General features: G+C 33.8%; 1 protein-coding gene across 5 annotated transcripts in view; it reads right to left on the bottom strand.

Annotated features, from left to right (window-relative positions):
- Positions 1 to 20,440, bottom strand: part of TBC1D5 (TBC1 domain family member 5) — a 318,604-nt gene that overhangs the window by 126,761 nt on the left and 171,403 nt on the right. For all 5 annotated transcript variants that reach the window (XM_032183435.1, XM_032183438.1, XM_032183436.1 and 2 more), the window contains 7 exons: positions 18,529 to 18,618; positions 18,362 to 18,433; positions 15,530 to 15,597; positions 9,534 to 9,636; positions 3,633 to 3,721; positions 2,132 to 2,182; positions 1,974 to 2,043 (listed from right to left, as the gene is read on the bottom strand). In XM_032183435.1, coding sequence (XP_032039326.1) covers positions 1,974 to 2,043; positions 2,132 to 2,182; positions 3,633 to 3,721; positions 9,534 to 9,636; positions 15,530 to 15,597; positions 18,362 to 18,433; positions 18,529 to 18,618 — 543 coding nt within the window. The remainder of the gene's footprint in view (positions 1 to 1,973; positions 2,044 to 2,131; positions 2,183 to 3,632; positions 3,722 to 9,533; positions 9,637 to 15,529; positions 15,598 to 18,361; positions 18,434 to 18,528; positions 18,619 to 20,440) is intronic.

Below are 20,440 nucleotides of genomic sequence, written 5' to 3' on the forward strand. Positions count from 1 at the left end.
CTACAGCAGTAAAGAGAGGCTAGGACATAGCACAAGTATAAATGTGGACAGATTTCTCTCATTAACCACTAGGGAATGCCGTAGCTGGAGCAGCTCCTCTAATGGCAATTGGGAGTAATGGAACCAACTGTTAGAGGCTATAAAATGTAACATGTATCTCAGAGCGCATGCTTTCATTGCTTCATTTGTGAAGACTCAGACTTTATTATGTAGCCAACCCTCAAAGTCATGATTGTAAAAGGCACACGCACAAGAAAGGATTATTAAAGATTATACATGTTTGCAAAGAACAAGAACAAACAACCAGATATTAATCCATGTACTGTGCATAGTTAATTTTTTATGCTGTGAAAGGACTAGAAAGGGTAATGTAAACTTTCACCTTCTACCCAAGCACTGTAAATCTGTAAGTCGACCTAGTTATTTCCTGGAATAAAAATCAGCCTCAGACTTCACCACCTCTGTCACAGAAATTGGAACAAATATGCTTGAATACACTGAATTCTGAAAAGTTACACTCAAGAGAAACATCTTGCAGCTTTGTTGTTAGAATAAAAGTGACTATGTAATAAGTTCATAAAATTTGTATCTCTTACACTTTATCTGTAGTTACTGAAAACTATGTAAAATTCAAATCTAAATAGTAATTTATAACTGTAGATAGCTCTGGCCAACACTCCGTATCTATAAAATATATACACAGATACATTTAAACATTTAAATAAAATAGAAGCTTTTATGTGAGACTTGGATGAACAACATTTTTTTCAACAGACAGGCAAAATCATCTCTAAAATTAGCACTCCCTAATTACAGTTTGCAAGTATATGTTTTGGTGCACATGCGTGGGCATCCAAAAATGACCAAATTCTTATTAATTTATTTTTGACTCTACTTGCCCTATGGTCTGTGAAAAATGCTGAAATAAATCAAGTTGGAACTTAGTCTGGAGACCAACTCTTTTAGTGTATACATTGAAAGTCTTGGACAACAGTAACATGGCTGTTTTACTAGACCCTTCTACGTACAGCCCATCACGAAAATAATTTTTCAGAATTAAAGAAAAACACAAAAAGGGAAAGAGACAGGAAGAAAGTAGAAAAAAAAAAATCTTGAACATTAGAATGAGGTAAAACAGACAGAGGGAACTGTTAAATCTGCCATGCGTGAAAAATGGTTACAGGCAAAGACTAGATATTCCTTGCAAAGAGTTCAGAGAGGGCAAGAAAAAAAAATAGTACAAAAAAAGGTTCTGTAAAACTAAACACAGAAAAGGCTTTTCCATACTGTGAAACAAAATGCTAAATACAATGGCATCTGTATAGCTACACTGCTGATTTAAGGGGCACAGACATTCCTTCAGAATATCCTCAGGCCAAGAAGAAAAGAGGGGGGAAAAAAAGGATCATCATCAACAAAAAAGAGGTGGCATCGGGACAAAGTCACAGATGAACCCTGACCTATGATGGGCAACCTATGAACAAAATTTTGGTTTCACGTCAAATTGTTCATATTGAAAACGATTTAAACCAATTCAAGCCTCAATGTTAAACACTATCTCAATGTATTTATTTAACATGCCATTAGCGCAAGTTTGGGGCACTTACATGTGTCTATGACAAGCAATCTTTTAACTGCTATACATGAGTATCTCTCATAAACAGGAGAATAATTTTCCTGTGTGTGGCATTCGATATCAAAGTGATCTTTCCACAGACAGGATCTGCCAACTGACTTTCCACAAGTGCTTATGACCTAATTCTGAAAAACCTCTAAATAACTTAATTTTAACTTGATTAAAACCAAGTTAAAATTAAGTTAATTTTAAATTAACTTTTAATTGTTTAACTTTGGTTAAACAATTAACCAAATTGTTTAAGAGAACAAACGTTATCATCTTCAAATTACTTCAGTCACATTAAAAAACACATTTGTTTAAGAATAGAATAAATACATTTTAGAGTAATATTTACCTTCTGACTGTCATGTTCAAAAGTTGAAAACCAATGTTCTGCAGTCTTCATAAGACGTGTGAACATTGCACTGAAAGGGGAAAAGCCAGAAACTTGGTGTTAAATAATGTATTGCAAATAAGAGTAAATTAAATGTAAAGGAAGTTGTTAAAACTTACTAGGCATCATGTTCCAGATATTCAGGATTCAAAAGGACTTTCATTTCCTCACTGAAAAAATCAACAGAGAACAATCCAAATGTGAATGTTTGTTTTTGGTCAGTGCTCTGCATGTACTATTATGTATTTATAAGCCAACTTTCATATAAAGTGCAAATGAGAAAACTATCCTTTTTAATTAAAAAGAGCAACTCCATTGAACAAATGAAGTCTTTCCTTTTTATAAAGATCAAAAACAAATTAGCTGCCTTGTCTGCACTACAATGAAGTAACCATCTAATTACTCCAAATAACAAATTACTGAATGTCACAATGTATTATTTGAATATGCTTGATCTACAATAATTGATTGCTGCACAATCTATCACTGTTTGTCCAAAACAACAAAAAATGGTTACTGGTCAAATATGCAGTATCAAAACATTAATTTATTTTGTTTTAATAGCCTGTATTTTTATTGTACTTTAACAGCAATTAATCAGTGACAGCACCTCTTTTCCATCTACTTTGTTCTTTGGCTCTACTTTTTCAGTGGCACTGGAACAGAATGCTGCATGTAACACATGCTTATTTTGAGTTCCTTTGCACTGAAGGGCATCTTCTAGGTAATTTCAGGATATCTGAAGACGTACACTGAATAAAAACACACACTTGTAAATAAATTCCATCCTTATGCTAATACTGCCTTTGGACAATCACATTGAGGGGTGCTAAAGAGGTTATGATACATAGCACATATAATTAAATTGGCCTTTATTCACTGCTAGACTCCACAAGCAATGACAAAAAAGACAAATTAAAAGAAATTGATTAAATATCACAAATGATTTGAACAGGCAACTAGTTTATTTATTTATTTTGAAAAGCTTTACATATAAGGCAAGAAAAAAGCATCTGAATTCAGTTCACAATCATACGTGATATAGTATTTTATACACGTGTATAAACACGTGCACGCACAGCTTGGCTGAAATGGAGAATCAATACCTAAAATTAATGTTACTACCAAGACAAAACATAGTCAGGTATTGCAGCTACAACATTGCAAGGTAATAAAGGAAATATCAGTCAACAACGCATCTACATTGATTATTTTAAGATACAAGGAAAGAAAGTTGTTAATGTGTCCATTCTAAGACTATGTTTTTCTACTCCGCTTCCTCTCTGCAATAACAAAAACTAAAGCATTCTTGGCAATAACAAAAAATGAGGTGAACATTAAAGTTTTCATTTAGGTTTGCTGTGTTCCCTTTTTTCTATATGTAATAGCTGTGAATTGGCCAATGTCTACACTAAAACCTCCCTTCGCATGTTGTAGTAGGGAAGACAAAATAAGGACATTCCCATAAAAGCAAGACGATGCAACATTTTCTCAAGTTAATTTATTAATTATAAACAAATAATTAAAGAACATATTTACAAGTTCTAATCCAGAAAACTCTATGTATTTTTTCTAAAGAAGCAAATTTTTAATATTATATAAATAAAACGTTATGCTTGCCTTGGTTGTGCAGCTTCACTGGCATGTGAAAAAGCTTGGTGGTCACAATGCAGAATAAAAACAATGGGAGCTAAGAGTTCATGCATACCCTAAACATAAAAAGAAGCAAAAGTACTGTAAGATATTTCATTCATATAATAGTTCATAAAGCACAGCATCAGGCAGCCCGCAATACTGGGTGCAAACTAACTAAAAGTGTGAACATTTATATTCTTAACAGAATGGTTTCATAATCAGTCTTTTATTTTAAATTCTGATTAAATCCAAGTGTTTATTCTGCTACATTATGGGGGAAGCAAGTTATTCTCCCTTCTTCTAACACAACAGGCAACAGATTGGCAATGGTAAGCAACCGTGCACCTGGCAGTTTACTCTAAGATCTATATTCATAAATATAAATTTTATTTATGTTAATTACAATCATGATCCACAGTACACACAGATCTGCAATAAGGACAAATTACAAAATTTAAAATTATTATTATTTTTTAATTTTATAATGTTCCAAAACCACCATAACAGTAGCCTTTAGAGGAGACTTGGGCAGCTATTTGGGAAATTAGAATATTAAAGTTCCACATGAGAAATAAAAGGGCCTTTTCACCTTTCTTTTTTTTTTTTTTTTTAAATTAAAAAAAGTCATTAGGTCAATATTTTAAAAAGTACATTATTAACACAGTGTGTAGGAGACCTGGAACTGTTCCATTTCAGACTTTTACTTACAAATACAATCTATATCCAGACATAGTCAAAATATAAAGCCATGCAGGAATCAGAGTGGAAAAAAGTGGTGGATAGTTCAGGACTTGGGACAGGGTTAGAAGCATGGCTGGGCAACCCATCAATGCTCACCAGAGGAGTCTTGACTCAAATTGGTTCATCTGGGGATTTCCAATGTGTTAATGGGAGCAGAAGCAACCGCTTCAGCAAACAAACAGCCCAGTTGTTAGCAAGCAGCAACATGCTGGCAGGTAAAACAATTGTCTGCAGAATGAAACCTCAGCTACAGGAGAGATTCAGCCCCTTCCCTCAGCTTAGACCAGGAAAAAGGAGGATCTGGGAAATTTGGATAAAGCAGTGGAGCTGGGTTCCCAGTGGGGGACACGGAAGGCAGGTGGGAACTACATAAGATTGGGGTGGGGGTCAGACATAAAAAAAAAAAAAGCGAGGGGAGCCCTTTAGTGATGGAAAAGGTGTAGGATGAAGCATGGAGACCTGTCTGGCTGCCTTTGGATGCACAGATCGCTCCAAGGAGAGGGAACTACAGACATTGGCCCCCCAAAGAATGGTACAGTGCCTGTTCCACCACATGCTTAGCAGATCTCACATTTATTTTGTTCCCTGCTTGGATTCTCTGACCTTTGTGTTGGAGTAGGATCTCTGGACGCTATTAAGATCTCAATTAGGCAGCATATTATTAAAATTCTTGGGATACTCTCAGATAGGTCAAAGTAGAACTGTGATATTACATGCAGCATTTCAGGAGTGTTCAGTATGTAAGAGTTACCAGCTTGATACAGGCAAATCCATTATCAGAAATGAAACAAACAAACAAATAAAAACAACAAAATACACTTAAAGTTTTATCAGAAATATCAGATGTAGATCAGAGCAGAGAGAGGACTCAGATAGATAAGAAAGCCCTCTCTAGGTCATTATCTATCACTATCTATCTATGATGCATGAATCTCATTTGCTTATAAAAGGAAATTCCAATACTTGGCAACATGGAGGAAAATGAATGGTGGTGGAACTATCTCTGTGTTCTCTCAACCAAAATCTAGGAAATCCAATTTTAATTTCTTCAGAACTGAGGCAACTGCGGATATAGCCTCAACTGTAGGGTTGCAGCAATACCAAATTCTGTTGACTGGGCATAGCTAAAGACAGCAAACATACTAAAGAGTGGAGCTTTTCTTTCCCTTCTGATTTCTGAACCTTTAGGGACTACTTCAAAAGATGGAAAAAAAAAAAAAAAAAGTTAAACCCTAGGTTCTCATGTAGCCACTTGATTTCAGGAGCTGATCCGAAATTCTCAAACGCAACAATATAATTTAGATTGCAAGTTGACAGCCTCAGATTTCTGAAAGTCTTACAGCTGTACCAGGAAAGAAAGAAATAGGAATGACTGGGAGATAGGTCCACAATTAGAAGATAAGTAAAAATACCAAAAATATTTAAATAAACTGTAGATAACAAATGCTGTGCTTCCATATATACTATCAGACCTCAGATAATTAACAGCTCCACATCTAATCTTTTATTCGCCCTGATATACTAACATGAAATAAGAGAAATGGAAATGCCAAAAACCTAACTAATAAAACTACCAGCTAAGTTGTAAACACGTAAGTTGAAGAAAAAGAAAGAGGACATAAAATAAGAATTAGTCATAAAAGATAAAAGCACATCATACATTCTTCCAACATAATAATGTATCAACTATATAATAAAGTAGAATTGTAATGCGGCTGCCCACATACAACAAAAACAAAACAAACAGATGATGAAATATCAGAATTTCAAAAAGATACCTCTGATCTTTCAGTTACAAGAGTACTTCAACTGTTTAGAGATTTTTAGTTTGGCAAGAAAAGCCACCAATGTAATATGCATACACATTTTTTCAATGCTGCAGTTTACTAAAACTCTTTAGTGTTAATAAATAAGTTGACAGAGCTCAGATAATTTTATGACACTTCCCAGCTACAACAAAATATTGATTTCATAATACAGTCTATGGTTTAGAAAGAAAACCAGAAATACAGCATTTGTACAATGCAAAGTGAATCAATGCATTTCAAAATTATATTGACTTCTTTAAGGTCAATCAAATCATGAGTGAACAATGGTTAGCCTAGCAATTTAGCTTAATTGTCACTATTTCTTTTCAATGTAACTAGGACCAGAATTTTTGGCACCAATCTTATAGAAGAATGCTAATAGTAATTTTTACATATTCTTAAGTACAATATACTATTCTCTTTACATTTTTTATTTACAGCTGCTATTTAAAAATTCAATGATCCCACTGAGGATTCTGTCTTTAAAATCTCTATAATACAGCCTCACAACATTCTATTCCATCTGACTAGGGACGGAAATGTCTTTCCCCATCAAATAAAATGTTACTCCATGCTGGTCAAAAAAACACAAAACCTACTACAAAGACAAATTTCATGCATATATGCATATTAAGCAAACATTGATTCTTCTAAGAATATATACTGATGCTACATAATAGCTTGAATGAAATATTGCAAATTGCAGCCCTCTTTATTTATAAGGATGCAAATTGCCAAGGAACTAGAACTTTTTTCCAAATATTTGGAAGAGAAACATCAGGTCCTGTACAGATGTTAACAGATGTAAGTGCAAGTTTTCATTTACTGGCCAAGTGTCACAATTACGACAGCAAATTTAATTCTTGCATGTGGTCATAAAAATGTGAGAGAGGAATTCCCATACAGAACAACAGGATGAATCCCACGATGGATACTGAATATGAAGATAAACTTCAGAATTTGAGCTTTGTATTCAGGTCACTTTGGAGAGAGCATCTCAGAAATGATCCATTCCTGATGAATCAATAGTAACCTTTATTATCTTCATGAAAATATGCTATACATTGCTTTAGTGGGAAGTCAATGGTAAAAACAACCAAAAAAAATGGTAGGACAGGAAGACTGACTACAACATAGGTATTTGATAATAGAGAAAAAAAAAAAGTATCCTGTCACCACCACAAACTGCTTCCTATTAGCTAATTCTGAGAAGGATACTGATGGTCATAAAATAAATTGTATCTAAAGAGAGAAGAACATGGGGACAAAAAAAACAGAATTGTTACTAATAAGCTAACAGGATCATCATTTTTTTAAAAAAGGCCTTTTAAAATGAGGTATGAGAAACGAAAAGCTTCTAATAAAAATGACATGTGTCCATTAGAAGGGAGTAAAATCATAACCATTTGCTATTTTGTGGACTTGGAAGGGCACCACAACACTTGGATGATATACTGAAACACTTCAGAGATATTAAATCAACAGTTTTTCATGATCCAAATTTATTTCCTTTTATACACTTTACCTCTCCTTGTAGTCCTGTGGCAACCCCTTCCTGAAATTACTGCACTACTGATGCAACCAACACCAGTTGAAAACAGAGGTAAATAAGTTTTCTTTGTCAACAGCCTGTAGGCTCGCAAAATTGAACCTGTTCTTTTATCTGCCTATGTTCATTTAGCCCACCAAGCAGTCTTTATTAAAGCTGAGACATCAGGCAGTCAAAGTTCATTAATACCATTTATATAATCTCTGCAGTTTCAATTAACTCAGCAAGACATTCTACTACATGATAACAGTCTCATTAATTCAATAAAATCCCATAACTATTAACAATATGGTCTATGTTAAACGGGGTGTCACCTAGTAGAAAATAATAGCTTTAACAGCTTGTGATGAAACTCAGGGCTTTCTTTTTTTAAAATTTGATCTGGCTAAATATTCCATCCTTATGTAGAAAGGTATTATTTCTTGGTAAGGAATCAAGAGGATTTTAAATATGAGCAGAGGGTAATTAAGTCCTTTTAAGTCATATCAAAGAGTAAAATAATACTTCTTATTCAATAACTGATAGTCTAAATTAGCTGGAATGTGTTCTTCCATTTTCCCATCATCAGAATGTTGGCCTATATTCACTAGAAAGGGGAGGTTGAATACTGCAGAAGCTCACAATTCTCATTCTTTCTTGCTATCATGCAAGACAGTCTGTCAAACATGAAAAGTAACCAGCTGATGGAGATTTGATATGTTTGATAACTATATATTTGATTTTTGATTTAATCTGTTTAGTTCCTGTTTCTTGGAAATTGGAAAAGACCAATGTTGATTGGTCTTTTCATGTATCGCAACTAATTTACTGGCTTAGGGGCAGGGTGGTCACATACCATGCCTGGGAGCATACAGTGTGTTATAAAACTCTTCACATTTACTGAAGCTTTGTATTTTTGTCCTACCTAAAGTTTGCTGCTCTACAGTTTACCTTTTGTCCATGTCCCTCAGTTTGTCAGTCACTGATCTTGATACAGTTAATAGTCTGGGCAAACAAATACAAATGTCTATAAATCTGTGTATCAGTCTTGCTACATTAATTTAATATTGTGCTTATATTCACTTCAAAACCTTCAGAAGAAATGTTACATTAATTTAGCCCTCATCCCATATGGATGTATATTGTTAGTGCAGCTTTAAAGGCTACCCGTACCATTTAAACAAAGAAGGTGTAAGCAGGCACTCTTTCTGGCGATACTGCAAAAGTGGTATTTGCTAGCACCCTTGTCCATCAGTCAACAGGCATTTGTCAGCAGCATTGCATTTCTTTGCTACACGACTAGATAAAGAATCTATTTGCTAATACATAGCATGGCTTTAGCACCTTGAGGAAGAATATGAAGTATTATATGAAACAAAAAACCAAAATAGTAAATTTTGCTAACATTTCAGAAATCACTACTTGTGATTTTTGTTTATTCAGTACCATTTTTAATCCTGATACTTACCTTTTTTTTTTTTTTTTTTTTTTATACCAAAGCACAGAAAGCCTCCTGTTCCTGTTCTTTTTCTGTTTCACCAACATCGAACAAAAATATGTTTTTTATAAAAGAATTCAAATTTAGACAACTTAGAAACTTTTAAAAAAACAACAATCTGAGGGACTGTACTATGAGGAAAAAGCGTATGTTATTCAGTGAGCTTACTTTTCTCACTACACAGATGACAAGCAACTCTTTGATTACTATAGCATTATGATACAACTTCAGATACAACAGAACTACATTATTGTCAAACCATATAGAAAATGTTGAGTCGATGAATGCCACCTGTACTATATTTTCATTACCTGTTTATAAAGCAACTGCTCATTTTCTCTGGCATAGCAGAACAGAACATCTGTAAGAATTTTCCTCACATTCTCTTGCTGGAAATACTGCATTTCAGGAAAACTGAAAGTGAAGAAATACAATGAAAGAAAACGTTATAGCTCACAAAATCTCAGCTGCTGTTCTTCTATAAACATTTTTAGGTAAGACAGAACCTCTCTTGTCTGCTTTCCTATCTCTTTGTGAATTGTGCATGCTGCTGGAATAAGAATACTTGTACGGACTTGTTTTATTTTCTTGCAACCAAATTTCTGAACAATGTTCTTTAACATCATTCTGTTACATGATGATATCACTAGTTATATTTGAATATGAAATCCCTTTCAACATTAAGAAAGCTAGAAAGCTGCAAGAATGAAATGAAATGGCAGGTTGCTTTAATTGTCAACTTGTAACAAGCAGCCAATCCAACTGTAATTGGATATCAATCTGTCCTGCAATTTCAGTTTGTCTTGCTCTTTCTTCTTCTCAAGATAAAAGTTACGTAAAGGAAGAGTACAAGAGCTACAATATGGTAAAGAAATTTATAAAATTTCCAGTTCTAAACTGGAATAAAATAGAAGAAAGAAAACTATGCCAGAAGAAGCATACAGAAAAGGTTTCAATGCTTCATAAATATTTGAAAAATGATTAGCATATTAATGACAAGATTTTAAAACTATCTCACAATCATCATGAAAACTGGCATCCTAGTTTTCTTCATCTCTAAGCAAGCTGCAATGTATCTTACTGGCATTTTTTTGTCATGCAACATTATTAAATATTTCACTGTCTTTAGCAGCTGTCTCAAGCAAACCTTCAAATTATGAAATAGTTGGATACTTTGGCAGGGTAAATATTCTTTAAATGAAATAGTATTAAATTGTATTAGTGTGATAAGAAGGGGAAAAAGCTTCTGGGAAAATCCTGTTATCCAGGAAAATGCAGCTATTTAGAATCTCTATCTTTTCTGAAGCTACTCTCACTGGTATATACCAGCATATCCTGCTCCTTGACTGCTGGAAGTAGGAAAGAAACTGGTTATGCAGAATGTATTTTAATGATTAAGTGCACAAACCACAGTGTTTTCATGTTTACTGAAGAAGTAACTAGATGGCAAAAATATTTGATAAAGCAATCAACCCAAGCCCCTTCTAACTATGTGGAGCAATAACAAATCCAAAAAATGATATAACTAGAAAGGTATAATACCAAAAGGAAAGGAAAAGGTAAAGTTCAATAAGGAAAAGAAGAATTCTTAACATGACAGTAACGGTAGGCTTCAGGGCAGACTGCTGATATAAAGGTTATAGCATTGTCAATTTTAAAATGAAGTTGTAAGGATTGCAGCTAAGTTTTCTTCAAGCAGATTTTATCTTGTCTGTTTCCAGAGCATGAGATACAATGCTAAACTTTAGACCAGTTATATTGAGGCTGTTGTAAAGCCTGTCATGGAGGAATGATATAAGAAATTGCAACAAATTACATCTGATAAAACTGTATTAAAAGTAATATGTTCATCTCACAGTGGTAATAACAAGTAAGCACAGAAGCAACTAGAAAGGTGTATTGAAATGCTTGGATAAAAGATCTGATGCAAGACTCATGGCAGAGAGAGAAGACACTATGGCTTGAACACAATAACGTGGAAGTACCGAGAAAGGCATTGGGATGAAGAGTACAGCATTTTCCTGGCACCTGATGGGGGTAATGGTAGACCAACATTTGGATACTTGTATGCACTTGTACTAATCAAATTACTGTAGAGGAAGGACACAGCTGAGACCAAAAAGGTGCATTACAGCAGATGGCAATCGACATAATTTAGGGGTTTGAAGAGATTATTTCTGAAGGACTGTTATTCAGGCCTGCCCTATGAAGTTTAGGAGGAGAAGACTAACAAAGAAAACTCAAAAATACACAAAGATATCTGTGAGGATCTAGTAATACCAGAGATTGTGACAGAGAGGATAATAACGAACTCATGAATAAGCTGGCTTAAGTATTAATTATAGTAAGTGTAAATACAAGAGATCATGAGGGAACTATCAGTTCAGGACGGATTTTTATGGAGAATGTCATTTTATAACTAAAACACTGTAAGACATACAGTATCCTCAAATCAGGCAAGACAAGAATACTGTTCATGAATATTAGAATATTACATTTAATTACATCTTTGAGAAAGGCTGCATAAGGAAATGGAAATTTTACCATAACGGCTTCAATTAAGCAAAGGTGCATTCAAGGCCTTACTTTCTGAAAGTGAAGATCAGCTTCAGTTAGTTATCTTTTTTTAAAACACTTGTTTCGTCCACTTAAGGGCCCCTACACAAGTAGCAAAGAAGAAACTTGGGCTGGCAACTAAATAAAAGGATGTACAAATACTTTCTAAAACAAATTTGGTGGCAAACAGAAAAGAGGCTCTCAACAACAGCTGCAGAGCTACCATCTTCTTTTTCATTAACAGATTCCATCTTCTGCCATTCCGCAACACTGTTACTCAGCTGGGTTGTGCTTTAGCAGCAAGTATGGGGAAAGCTACTAAACCAGAAAAAAAGTGGAAGAGGATGCTCTTGAGATTGCAAAGATTTGGTAAAGAATAAAGACAAACACTGTTGCTCACTTTTTCTTGAAAAGGAATGAGATGGTGTATAAAGGTAGCTCTTTCAGCAGTTCACTCCTCTTACATGGAAACTAGATTTTGTCTATTGAATTCTTACCTGGTGGATGATTGTTTCTTCCTATATCTAACATATCAGGAAGGATTTAGCTGCTAAATGCCTTCTCCACTATTTTTATTTTGGTTTGGTTTTGTTACTGGGAAATGGAGAGTGTGAAAACGCAACACCCACCACTATTCATCTTCATACTCTTTCCATTATCCTAAATTGTGATTGTTAATCCCAAAGCAGAAACTAGGTAGACATATATAAAAACATTTCTACAAAAGTAAAAAATAACCTGCTTAGACTGCTGCAAATGACCCCTAAACTGTTCTGTTTTCTTAAAATACTGAGAGAGTATTTTTACTGAGAGAGCCAATTCTGGTTATTTACAATGCTAAATGTAAGAGGTGGTGCCAGCAAGTAAACTTGTATTTTGATTTGACTGGTAGCTAGATGTTTTTGCATCCATGGATCCGCTGACTTCCATTTCAGCAAATACATCTTTTAAATTCTTCTTTATTCTTTACCTTTTTAATCATCACGAAACAAATCAGCATTGTTCTCTGGTACAACTTTTGAATGACAGTAATTAATCATTGCATTCTTAAGACTATTATGAGTTATATGGTGTTAGTTCACACACAAGCTCCTTTCTTAGTAGAATAATAGAATGCAGTATTATAAACACAACTTGGTTGGTACTGCTATCTGTATTTAAAGGCAAGCTTTTACTTTCATTATAATAAGCCTCCCTTACCCCCACCTTCCTACCCTAATTTTTGAGAAGCTTCTTATTTGACAGAAAGAGAGATGGCATTTGTTTCCATCTCAAAAGAATATGTTTCTAAAAATTGGAAGGAAAATCTGTTCTGAACCTCTCAACTATCAGCTAGTAAAAAATGAGGCAGGTCATTAATTAGAAATGTTGATCACTAATGAGTTAGGATTAATGTAACAAAATCCTTTCCTGCTTTGCTTGTAAATATTGGAAGTTTTTATTATGCAACAGCCAAAATATATATTTATGGATTGGATTATATATTTAATGGATTGGATTATTAGCACATAATTTCAGGTGACTGAAGTTTATTTAGGTAAAGGTGAGCTAGAATCCTTTTATAATTATTGAAAAAATCCCCATACTTCTCTGCCATGTGACTGATCTGATCTATACTAGACATTTACTTTAGGAAAAGATTGTGTCCTAGGATTCTTCAGGTATACAGATTCTAAAGGATGATTACCCCAGTTGTGAGCATTTATATTGTAAAATCTAATATTGGATGAGGTAACAATTCACAAACTGAACAGATACACATGAACAAACTTCCTCACAGTTCCCCTTAGTTAACAGAATTTTGACATTTTATAGAATCACAGAATGGTTTGGGTGAGAAGGGACCTTAAAGATTGTTTAGTTCCAACCTTCCTGCCACGGAAAGGGACACTTCGCACTAGAAAAAAACATTTAAACAACGCCAATTTAAAAAGAGTATTTCTACCCACATTTCCAGTCTATTATCACTAGACTTCAGTGAATTCTAATAAAAACATTACGAATTCTTTACTGCTTTGCTGGATGGGATTCTGGTTTGATATGCTGTGTGCAGTTAGCATCACACTGTTGAGCACTGTTTAAAGATGTTGGATGATGGAGTGCTGAACTTGGTGACAAAGAATGAAAAAATATTCTTTAAATAAGAAACAAGCTAGAAGATGATGATGATAATTGAATATAATACTCAAGCATTTTAAATTTTAATAAACAGCACTGTAAGTTATTGACAAATCTCTATATTGTAACTTCAGGAATTTACTCAAAGAATAGAAATGAAAAAACAGTGTTAAATACAAGTTACGTATATTACAAAGCCATGAATGTAGAACTTATTGCTTCTTACACTACTGCTAGTTTACAAACACATATATATGCATACACACTGCATACAATATGATTATGATTTTACGATTAGTATATGAATATAAAATATATATATAGTGTATACATATACATTTATATAGTCTGTGAAATAAATTTATGCTGATAATTTTGCTTCTCCACTGTTTGACTTATTTTGATACTGATGATGTTTTCTACTGTTATTTCAAGTACATTTTTCTTTTTTCCTTTTTTTTTTTTTTAATTAAAATTTTAATTCTTTAGTCTCTATTACTGACATTACTGAACATCACTCATGCTGCCATTTGCCAGAGAGGAAGTCTGGACTTTGTATATGTCTTTTTTAAATAACAGACTTACATCAAACTTAACCTCTTTACAACTTTTCATTCTCCAGTTATAGTTTAGATACATATATATTTTAATCTTAGAACATCCTGAACTGTTCTCTTTAACAAACAAAAAATACCATCTGTGAGAATGCACATGAAAATATACTCTGATTTTAATTATACATCTTATGGCAAAAACACATTCAAGAATGGGTCTAGGGATGGACATATAAAATACTGCAAAACCAGAGAGCAATTATATTGTCTGCATGACTTTGTTTCTGTAAATGAAAATGGGTAAGATTGGGATTTGTAAAAATCTATGACAATCACCACTTTTTTTCAAGTTGCAAGAAAAAATATTTGCAATAAAGTAATGTTTTGCTACCATGTGAAATTTAACTTCATTTAACTAGATTTACACAGCAGTCAATGCTTCAACTCTAAAAAGAAATGCTTTCAGGACCTGAGTGTTCTATCTGAAACAAGTTTCTAAACAGGAATGACCTAAGGGCCAGGAAGATGAAAAGACAGTCACAGTAATATTAGGACAAATTTTAAAAGGCATATGTGACAAGTAACACTAGAAAACTGATAAATAAAGATAGAAATGCTTAACTTCTCTAGATGAATGACATTTCCCTTACTAATTACATATATATATTTTTAAATTGATTGAATAACTGTTAAGAATTACAGAAATTCATCTGTTCAATGCTTTATTATGATCATAATTTAGGTAAAAGACCTTTCAGTTTTTCTTACCTGCTCTTTGCTTTATATGGAAAACTGTTTTAAATTTCATATGGTAATACATTTCCTAATATCTTAATTTAGAAGAGCTTTTCTTCAGCGATACCAATAAATCTCCTGGGTTTAATGTTTAACTCAATTTTCTCACTCTACACTCCAAGAAAGCTGTATTTTTATACATTTAATGTATGTTTCTTCACATTCATGTTCAACAGTACTGACATTTACACTAACCTAACTCAAGAAACTGCTATATAACGTATATCACATAAAAATGCAGAATCTAAATTTATATATAAAAATTTCTTTAAAGATCTACATACGTTCTTGTCACATCTTGTTCAATCATTGCTCGAAGCTCTTTATCCTGGAAAAATTTATTCCAAAGACTCTGAAATAAGGAAAAATAATTGTATGTAACACAGAATTCTAATATGCAAGGCTTATACGCTGCATCAGCAAAGTACTGTACAAATATTAGCTAATTAATCCTTACCATTCCTGGATAGACACACCAACATTTTATGGGTGAAAAAGAATGCTGTTGATTAGCCTGAAGAATGTCAGTTTAGATCAGAGATACAAAAAAATTAAGTTCCTGGATCTTAGTTCTATGCTTACTGCATGCATTCAGTGGATGGCTGCTTGTGTGCAAATGAAGGGGTCTATAAAGAATATTTAGTAAAGTGAAAAACCAACTCAACTAAAAAAGTCTAGATCACAGTACAGTATGACATTTCTCCTGTAAGTGTACGGACTCCAATTAGAAGTTGCCATAATTTCCATACTAAGAAATTGTTTGCAAGCAAGTTAGTTTGCCTTAGTGGAGGCAAAATCAAATAAGAAATGTATGATTATTGAATAAGTATCATGAAAATGACATCATTTTAACTGTACAAATACACAGTGCAGAGCAAGACTGGGCATTCTAAAAAGGCTTTTATACAGACAAAAAGAGTATTTAAAGCTCATTGTCAACATAAAAGAAAATAAATAACAGTTTGAAGCAGGGTTAGCTTTTTCTATATCTGTGCTTAAGATCGTTGCCATTTGCTTTCTTTGGTTTCCATGCTTTGCTTAGCCATATTTCGTAAAAGTTAACCTGGAAGAAGTCAGCAAATGTTGTAAAGTATTGTAAAGTAAAACTTACTCTTTATTGTAAAGGAATGGTAGCATGCTGATCAAAATACAGTAGGAACAAATCTATATCAGTCTTTTAATTTAGGTTAGTTTTACTGAATTAAATACTTTACAAAGAGAGTGGCTACAACACTTCCAGAATTTCTTGCTTTCCTGTAAACAATTGATTGCCTTGGTGTTTTAGGCTCCACAAAAATAAAATGGAAAGTATATCAATGTTAGGTATCAGAAGGAAGGAAAGGAAAAAGGAAGGAAAACCAAAAAAGTATTTATACCCTTGACAATGTCTTATATAAACTTATTATTTTTTTTTTTTTTTAACTTACTTGTAGCTATTTTCATGCAGCTAGATCATTTTTTGAAACTCTGCCCCATTCCCCCCACCCCAACAGTCACTCAAAGTCAAGTATGAAGGAAACAATTTCATGGCTAGAAAGGAAGCAAAACCCAGGACACTAAAGGCTAAAACTTTTTCTGCAGAGGTTAAAAAGCATTTTGCTCTTCATCCTTATGCTTGACTTGGCCTGTGGCTTTATTTTATAGATTAAACCCCTTATACATTAACCTTTATCTTCCATCTCCTAAAGACATCAAAAGTGGAAAAAAGATTATGTCACTGTGTACAATTACAGACTACAGCAGGAACACTTTAAATCTTTTGTGTCTGACACAGCTTTCTGTACAACTGGATGCAAGAATGGTTTGATGGCATGCACAGTCATATCATCTGCAGAACCAGAAATGAGCCTATGATCAATACTTCCATACTTCAACAAGCAAGCTATTCAAACATCTCTCTTTCTGCATTAAATATGAAGCAGAGTACTGCACCAAATACAAAGAAAATATGGGCTTTCCCTTGTGAACAAAACGGAAACATGAGTAGTATCATTCCATCAAAGATATCCATGAAAGTCTTTCTATGTGCATATCTCTTAAATACAGCCACCAACCTCCACTCTTCCCTCCCAAAACGAAACAAACAAAAAACCCACCAAACCTATTTTCATGGTATTAAATTATTTTGAAAATTTGGTAAAGACTTTCAAAAATGATAAAAAGCTAACAAAATAATATGAAGCAGGAAAGCTTAAACATACTAAAAAACTTAACACACTGAATACTTTCTCATATATAATAAAATGAAGCACAAAAACAGTGTAAAAAACAGTTGCCTAAAACTAAGCTCCCACACCTATATCTAGACATTCATCAAAGTGTCATGACTATGAAAATACTGAGCTACTATGAGGTCCTATTAACTTCAGCAAGAGCTGGATGCTTTGCACTTAATGACAGTCATGCCAAATACTTTTACCACATTTTCATTATTTCTTTAAAATTAGGATCTGTCATTTTGCAGTTGTCTGCTTTTTGAATAGAAAAGAAACTGTACAGTTAAAAGAAACAGAAAAAATATTTAAAAACCTTGGAAGAATTGCCTATTTTGCAGCCTGGTACTTTACGTATTACTTCAAGATGCATACTACACAGACAGACAACAATTTTATTTTTGCTAGAGAAAAACTTCCTAGGCTAAGCAGTACTCCATAGAACGGTTCTTCAGTATTTGTTGTTAACAGTATTCCCATTCGTATTGAATGTTTAAACAGTCCTTTGACTAGAGACATTCTGTGTATAAAATGAAAACACACAGCTGTAAGAAAGCATATCAGTCAAAGAAAGGATATTCTGTGAAACTGGAACTATCGTCCAACACTGATTACTTCCTTGGTCATCACAGCCTTCTCTGCAATAAGCATGGAATGAGCAGAATATTAACCTGGAAATGAACATTTCTGGCTGTTCAACAGAACCTGTGAACCAATCATTACCACAAGCCAGTTTGGAAATTCGGGAATTAGATTTCAGCACCTGGCATTTTGCCTTCCTCAGCATGAACTCACTTACGTCAGGATGATGATGATGACAATTTTGTAGCACATCTCAACATGTAACTTAACCCCTCAACTTAAGGTCAAGTTAGGTCAACTAACAAACTAAGGTCAACTTACCCCCTCGTCCTGAGAGAGTGGATTGTTGATTATCAGATCTTGCTGTCCTGCTTTCCGAGGGTTTGTAATGTGCTGGGTAAAAACAGAAAAAATTCAAATCCTCTTCCATTAAGCATTAGTACCTATGTCAAACTGTGAGAGTAGAGATCCTGTTTATAGCAACTTACAATTTCTTTGATTTTATTATACGAAGTTCTTAATTCTGAAGTGTTTTTAATCCATTGACTTCTGTCTTGCGGTAGAACCTCCAGAAATAACTATTAACAAAACAAAGTAAAACCATTAAGTTTAATCTATTTGATATACTTTTACATATAAATCTATATTTGATATACTTTTACATATAAATCTATATTTGATACACTTTACATTTAAACTCTACCAAACAGCATAAGCCATCTCAGAAAGGAATGGCAAGTATTATATACATAAGGAGAAGGACTAAAAGATCTATACAACAGCCCTGTCTTTAAGACATTCCAGTCAATAAAAAAGAAGCTAGAAAATAATTACAGTTCTATGGTACTACACAAAATATTACATACTATTTTAACCACAAACTCAAGCTCTGCAAACTGTCACAACTCCAGTGAATTTGGCTAAAACTTGCAAGGCAGAAACAAAATGCAAAGAGATTAAAATAAATACACAAAACTTGGAGCTATTTACATAACACTGACCAGCTGATTCAACATGCCTAAAACTAAACATGAATGCTGAGCAGAAACTAACCACATAGAGATACATTCTACCTAAGAACTGTGGAAAAGGAAAATCTTAATATGTACAAAATAAAGATGTTCTAGAATGATGAGAGAAAGTTAATTATGCAAAAAGTCCTTGAGAAGATCTACATCTCAGTTTTTTCACATTTCTGTTTAAATGAGGCTAGAAATAAACATCTATTAGAAAATGCTCTTTAATTGCAAATAAAATAAGGAAAAAAGAGTATTTTCTTCTGTTTAAACATGATTTTATGTACATATATGTTATGAAACAGCAAATAATGACAAACAAAATGCATTCTCAAATTACTAAAAATACTTATTATTTCAGAACTTAATGTAAACATTGATAATATTTTTAAACAGGCAATCTAAAACAGAGCCCCTAAGCCATATCAGGACGTGCAAATAAAACCAGCCTTGTTGCTAGAATAAAACTGTTCCTTGATTTAATCAGTAGACAGTGAGGGACTTGATGTTTTGTTAGATCAGGTTTTTGAGTTAAGGCCTCTTAATCTAGAGGCATAAGAGGGAACAGACTAATAAAAAATGCTCGTGGCAAGTATTAACCTGGTCTCCTGAAAAAGATACTTTCATTATCTTAAATTTCTTCAATGCTACAAACATCTAGCTTTTGAAATTTGTTTCTTTCATATACAAAGTGTATTTTGATTTTCTTTTCACAGGCCTTTGTGCCAAAGTCAAGCTTGAGTTATTCCAAGAGAGGTAATTTAAATTAGCGGTGTTACCATAGAGGAAGTCTACCAGGGAAAAATCTAGTGAAGAATAGAACACCTGACACCAGTGCAACAAAGTTCTTCTGGACTTCATATAGCATCTCAATATTACTTTGCTTTCTTTCTCTCTTCCATCCCCTGCAACTATTAAAAAATCAATAGATCTAAGGACCTGTTTGCGGTTTAAGATAGGAAGGCCTGGCTTCCTTCTCTATCCAGTCATTTAGTCAGGCATTGGGACGGGTTGCCCAGGGAGGGGCTGGAGTCACCGTCCCTGGGGGTGTTCAAGGAAAAGTTGGACATGGTGCTTAGGGACATGGTTTAATGGGTGATAGTGGCGAGAGGGGAATGGTTGGACCAGACGATCTTGGAAGTCTTTTCCAACCTCTATGATTCCATGATCACAACAGAGATTTGTCTTCATTTTCTCATTTCTCTGCAAAAAGCTGCTAAGAGAGGCATCATAATTTTAGAAGAGTTCCAAGTTCCACAAAACATAAATTCTCGGACAAACCTTCTTTTTATTTCCAGTTCATGGTTTCGATATACAGGCGAGATGGCTGTGTAGCACTCAATTTTAAACATACTACCCAACACAAAGATAGTCTTCCCAAGGA

Source organism: Aythya fuligula, chromosome 2 (genome assembly GCF_009819795.1).
Source record: "Aythya fuligula isolate bAytFul2 chromosome 2, bAytFul2.pri, whole genome shotgun sequence".
In the NCBI taxonomy this organism is placed as follows: domain Eukaryota; kingdom Metazoa; phylum Chordata; class Aves; order Anseriformes; family Anatidae; genus Aythya; species Aythya fuligula.